General features: G+C 40.1%; 1 protein-coding gene across 2 annotated transcripts in view; it reads left to right on the top strand.

Annotated features, from left to right (window-relative positions):
- Window positions 1–241: 241 nt before the first annotated feature.
- Cdk6 (cyclin dependent kinase 6) overlaps window positions 242–6000 on the top strand; it is a 187634-nt gene continuing 181875 nt past the window's right edge. For both annotated transcript variants that reach the window (XM_069996497.1, XM_069996496.1), the window contains exon 1: window positions 242–563. In XM_069996497.1, the coding sequence (XP_069852598.1) occupies window positions 331–563 (233 nt within the window). In that variant the 5' untranslated portion in view covers window positions 242–330. The remainder of the gene's footprint in view (window positions 564–6000) is intronic.

Here is a 6000-nt window from a genome sequence, read left to right as displayed (position 1 = left end):
CGTCCGGGCAGATTATGTGATCGCCTCCGTGTCGGGGTGGAGGACTTCGCTTCGGGGAGGGAAGAGGAGGGATCGGCCGTTCGCTCCTCTCCGGCGGCAGCGGCGCGGCGCGGCGCAGCGACTCGGCAAGGCGGAGTTTCGCGGCCGCCGCACCAGAGTCGAGCCAGGCGAGCCGGCGGGGAGGTCGCTCCATCCAGTCCCGGCGGCCACGAAAGCCCCGGCACCGGAGCGCCGGAGCGGGCAGGGCGAAGGCCGGGGGGACCGAGGTAACGAAGGAGCGAGCCGGCGATTGCACCCCCCGCCGACCCCAGCGACGCAGCGCCGGGCGACATGGAGAAGGAAGGGCTGAGCCGGGCGGACCAGCAGTACGAGTGCGTGGCGGAGATCGGGGAGGGCGCCTATGGCAAGGTGTTCAAGGCCCGCGACCTGAAGAACGGAGGTCGGTTCGTGGCACTGAAGCGCGTGCGGGTGCAGACGGGCGAGGAGGGCATGCCGCTCTCCACCATCCGCGAGGTGGCGGTGCTGAGACACCTGGAGACCTTCGAACACCCCAACGTGGTCAGGTAAGGAGGGAGGACCGCGCCGTGCCGTCGGGGGAAGCGGGCTGGGGCGTGGGGGGGGGGGGCGATCCTCGGGTCCAGAAAGGTGCCAGGCAGGGGTCGGCCTGGAAGGCCCTGCGCGATCTATTAACCAGACAAGATGAGAGTGAGTTTTATCCACAGAGCCCTGAGCCAGAACCAGTGACCTTGCCAGCAGAGCAAACAACAACAAAAAACAAACCACGGAAGAAAAAAACAAACAAACCTGCTTCTTTACCGCTGAGCTACTCCCAAGTACTTTTTCTCTACTGTCCTTTAGGAGTCCTGGAGAGCTGGGTTCTTTTGGGGACAAAATCCAGCCACCCTAAAACAGGTTCCACCAGCTCCATGTACATATAGATAGATAGATAGATAGATAGATAGATAGATACATACATACATACATACATACATACATACATACACACACATATGTATGTATATACATGTACATATGTATATATGTATATATTTCTGCCTTTGGAGGACTTCATGAGACAGAATGAGTGAGGAGGTAACAGGTTGTGTGATAATTAGAAGGGAATTTTAAGGGTCGAGCCTAATATAAATCAGGTTTAAGAAAATGTAGAACATGTCAGCCCCACTCTGTTTCTTTTTATCAAAGTCGTCAAATAACGATTTCTGATGGTCTAAAGAGTTGGTGATGCTTGGTGTCAAATGCCGTTTTAAAAAATGTCAAAGTCAAGCATGGTGATGCATGCCTGTAATCCCAGCTCTTGGGAGGCTTAGGCAAGAGAGTTTAAAGCCAGCCTTGGCCACACACATTGGGAGACCCTATCTCAGAAGAAAAAAAATAAAATTGGACTGGGTAAGTGATACTGGGCCAGCTTCCTAAGCATACGGCTCTTTGAGTTCAAACTCCCAGTACCATCAGGTGGGGGGAAATGTCTTGCAAAAGTGTCACCTATTGGTATTACTTCATGACCCTATGCTGACATAGTCTTTAGACTTCTATTAAGGGTTAGATGTGAATCTAGGATGTGGCCTCTTTAGATTCTAAATGTCCTGCCCTGGCTTTCCCAGTTATGCAAGTGGGTAGGCAGTGCAGTATTCCTAACTTTCTCCTGTGTAGTAACGAGTATTAAAAGAAAGTGTTTGTGATTTAGGATAATGATGTTTTCTTAGTGATCCTGGAATTTCCCCATTGTGTGTGGTTGTGTCATCCTTTTCTTTCTTAAACCAATGCATAGCTACATAGCTTGAAGTCAAAAAGGAATGCAGAGAAACTTGTACACACTGAGTTGTGATTTTTAACCTTTTGGCGCTCTTAACGTGTGGGAGAAAGGAGATTTGGAGGATCATCTCCCTTTTTTCTTGTCCATCTAGGGATTCTGTTCGACAAATACGTGCCTACTGTGTGCTCTGTGGATGAAACTATGTAAATAAGCATAGCTAAATATTTTTGTAAAAAGTCAAAACAGTTTAACATTAGTCATCAAAATGGAGAGACCCAGGACTGACCTTTGAAATACCAAGCCCTCTACAGAACCAAGAGAGACCAAGTATCTTCAAAATCTTCCTGGGAGGTTTTAACTTGTCTCCTTATCCTAGGCTGGGTGATTTGTGAGATGCTTTGTTACCAGCACAGTCAGACTGAGGCTAGAAGGCAGCAGAGAATCATAAGTACATAAATATAGTAATAAAGGGTTGGAAAGATATGACCCCATTAGCCTATAGTTAAGGCAGAAAAATGAGATTGTGAGAATAGTGTTCTAGAAGATGGAAGTTTATGTAAAAGCATTAGTTTACCTTTTGTGTCTCTGTGTGTGCTTGTTGAAAAACAACAAAAACTTTGGGAAGGAGGGTCTTCCCAAAAGGGAAGGGAGGGAAGAAAGCAAACCTTCAACTCACCAGACTTAGTTCTTTTCCCAGAGCAATCACAGAAGCTCTTCCCAAAGAATGACTTTCAGCACTAGAATTTTAAGACCAAAGTTTTTGTTTTATTTTTGTTACCTGTAGAAGATCCTATTGAGAGTGATTATCAGGTATACAAATTAAAATATAAAATTAAATAATGTTCTTCTAATAGACTGTATAATACTGTCACAAAGCCCAATTAGGAAAGTTGTGCCATTGTGTTGGGTTCCGTTGGTTGATCCTCTTGAGATAGGTGATCTTTAGAGATGTTGAAGTGGACATGGATTCTCAACTGTGAATTGTACAAGGCTCTACAATGAACTGAAGAAAAAGGCATCATTCTCTGTAATTGTTTTTACCTGAAGTGAGGTAATGATGATACCTATCTTGTAGAGTTTGTAAACTTAAAAGTACTTCAAGTATCTTGAATATTTGTATTTCAGCAGATTAGTGGGACTCTTGCCTTCCGGTTCCCAAGAAGGCATCAGTTTATCTGACTTTTTATATAGAATACATGATATTAAAACTCCGACACTTCAGGCTTTAGAAATAATGAAGCTACTTGAGAATAATTAGCCTGAGGTTTGTTCCCCCCCCAAAAAAAACCCCAAGCAAACTCCAAAACACATTAGTCAGAAGTTGTGAAATTAGTGACACTTGAAGTTATTGATGAGATTACCCTCAAGAGCAGAACACCTCCATTCTCTCTTAGTTTCCTTCCTGTTTCTTCTCTTCTGCCTCTGCCTTGGGACAACCACTGCCCCCTTAACTTGCTTGGGTTATATTAGGAATTTCTGATTTACAGGTTTGCTAAGATTTTTTTTTCCAAGGTTAGGAAATAAGTGAGAAATGACAACAATTCCTTCAAGTGTCAGATTTGAACCCCAGACCTGTCATTGTTGTTGTCCATAGGATAAGTTTTGTAGTTGTAGGCCTGGTTTATTCAAAGTTGTTTGGAAGGGCAGATGCCTTTTTAAGTGCCTTCAAGTTATAAGTAATTGATGATAATTATAGGGTTTCCCCACAGATAGTTAAACCCTAAGCTTGAAAGAACACAATAAACATATTAGTTTTATTTTTTAAGTTTTAAGGTTTTAATTTTGAAAGACTTACTATAAAAGCTTACTTGAGTTGTTGGCCCAGGCACCTTGTGCATGCCCAGAGATGATGATTTGAAATTCTTGCTTACCTGCATGTGATATCTCCCAGGCCCAGGCTTGACAGCCAAATAGTGTCTGAAATGTAAATTTACTTTTATTTTACAGTTGTTAATCTTGAATTCAGAAGACTTTGCCAAAATCAGACTTCAGTATGAACAAGCATTGGAGTTTCTGCACTCCATGAATGAGTTCTGTTTTCTATCCTGAACTAAAACACATAGAGAGAAATAAAACATAATAACAAGTTTTGTCAGGAGTGCATTTATTCACCAGCTGTTTATAGGGGCCTATTATGCTGTCAGACAACCTGAAGATAACAAGCTGGGATAGAGGGCTGAGCAAGTCAGAATTAGTAGCTACACTTGTATGATATACCTTGTTATAGGATGAGTTGCTTTTCTTTTTCTCTTTAACAGTTCATTTGTCTTTATTTCAGTTGCCTTTATTTCAGTCAAACCAGTTTTATAGAGCAATTTAGTTTGCAATAGTTTAGTTACCAGGAATTTGACGGTTGAGTAGGCAAGATACCTAAATGTTAATCAGAATCACATGCTTTTTGAAGATTAAATTTCACCTTTAGGACATACATAATGACCTGTACAAGAAGTCATTCACATGGAACTATGTATAAGAATATTGGATGGGAGAAAATGATCAGAGATGACATTGATGAAGTTGCATTGTACTTATAAACTGACATTTTGAATTGAAACTCCTTTGTACAACTACTTAAAGATAATTTAAAAGTAAAAAAATAAGAGCATTTGCTCCATGTATTCAACACATATTTAGAAAAGACTTCATCTCTAAAAGCCACAGGGTTGGGAGTGCTGGAGAAATACAGATCACTCACTCCTAGCAACTCCTTCAAGTGGTTTCCCAGTGTTTGAAGGAATAATATTATCATAAAATATTAGACATGAAAATATCATAGATAAAGGATTAAATTTATTAGAATATCAGTGAAAGTAATTCAAGTGCAAAAACTGATTCTGTAAATGAATGGTTTAAAACTATCAGTGAGTAATATATGCTTTCTAAAGGTCTAAATATGTTAAATTTTTACTAGATATGCAGTTAATACTTTAAAAATCAAAAAAACAGAAAAGTTAGATGGTTCAGTGATTATTTAGGGACTTGTAATTTTCTCTTTAAACAGCAATATGCAGAATGAAAGGAGAGTACAGTTATGATTTCTCTAGAAAAACTTACAAGATAGAAAAATTTGGCTCTGTATGGAAGCCAGGTCTTCAGGTAGGTAGTTCATGGAGATCCTTACAAAGAAAGGTTGTCTAGTGGATTAGTAATACACTATGTATGGCCTGTTTTAGTGAATGCAGGAATAACTTATTTAAAAGTCAATACGTTAATAATTATGTTCCTTCATTCTGAAGAGTTCCTTGAGAAGTCTCCAATTTATCAAGGCTTATTAGCAAACAAATATTTTTTCAATGTTATTCTATTTTTACCTTGTTCCTACAGAAGAACTTGGTAATTCTGAATGTATATCGTTGTGGTTGTATCCTTTTTTATGTAACATCATCATGACAGTTTTACAAATTCTCTATAGAGTCAGGGGGAAAAAACAGACTCTAAGAGGGGAACATATAAATTGAAAATTTGGGGGGTACTTTCCTATGTAAAAAAGTGCTATATGTAGACAAGGTGGAAGGTTTGCTAAGAATAAATGATAATACCAGGTGCTGGTGGCTCATGCGTGTTTTCCTAGCTACTCAGGAGGCTGAGATCTGAGGATCAAGTTCAAAGCCAGCCGGAGCAGGAAAGGTGATGAGACTCTTATCTCCAATAAACCACTCAGAAAACTGGAAGTGGCACTTTCTGTGGCTCAAGTGATAGAGAGCTAGCTTTGAACTGAAGAGCTGAGGGACAGTGCCCAGGCCCAGAGTTCAAGCCCCATGACAGACAAAAAAAAAATAAAGAGTAAATGATATCAATTCAAGAAACTTCTGAATTGTGCCGTATACCCTACTGAAGCCTTGTGTTTTAAAAAGATGTTTATACTATGAAATTGTGCTTTTAAAGAACTTGGGTTATAACTATAACCATTTAAGCTAAGTAGTAATATAGTAATATAATTAAGCAGTTCATCAGTATTTATTTTGGATAACAATAGAAAAAATGTAATATTTGGTACTTGTCTGATGAATGAAATATTACATAAACTGGATTTAGTACTTAATGAAATGAATACAATAATAATAAAGTTAAAACAGCATAACACGTAAGTCAATACATTTTGCCCAGGTTTTTGAGGAACTGTTGCTGTTTCTTGTAAATTTCAGATGAGCTTCTCTGTCTTCATAGGAAGTGATCAATTATGAACTTCCTAATGTTGCAGAAAACACGGTAAAAATGAAATATGG

This window comes from Dipodomys merriami, unplaced genomic scaffold (genome assembly GCF_024711535.1).
Source record: "Dipodomys merriami isolate MVZ:Mamm:240054 unplaced genomic scaffold, mDipMer1.0.p SCAF_5, whole genome shotgun sequence".
NCBI classification, from domain to species: Eukaryota; Metazoa; Chordata; class Mammalia; order Rodentia; family Heteromyidae; genus Dipodomys; species Dipodomys merriami.
The sequence above is the reverse complement of the archived record's forward strand: the minus strand, read 5'-3'. Positions and strand labels throughout refer to the sequence as shown.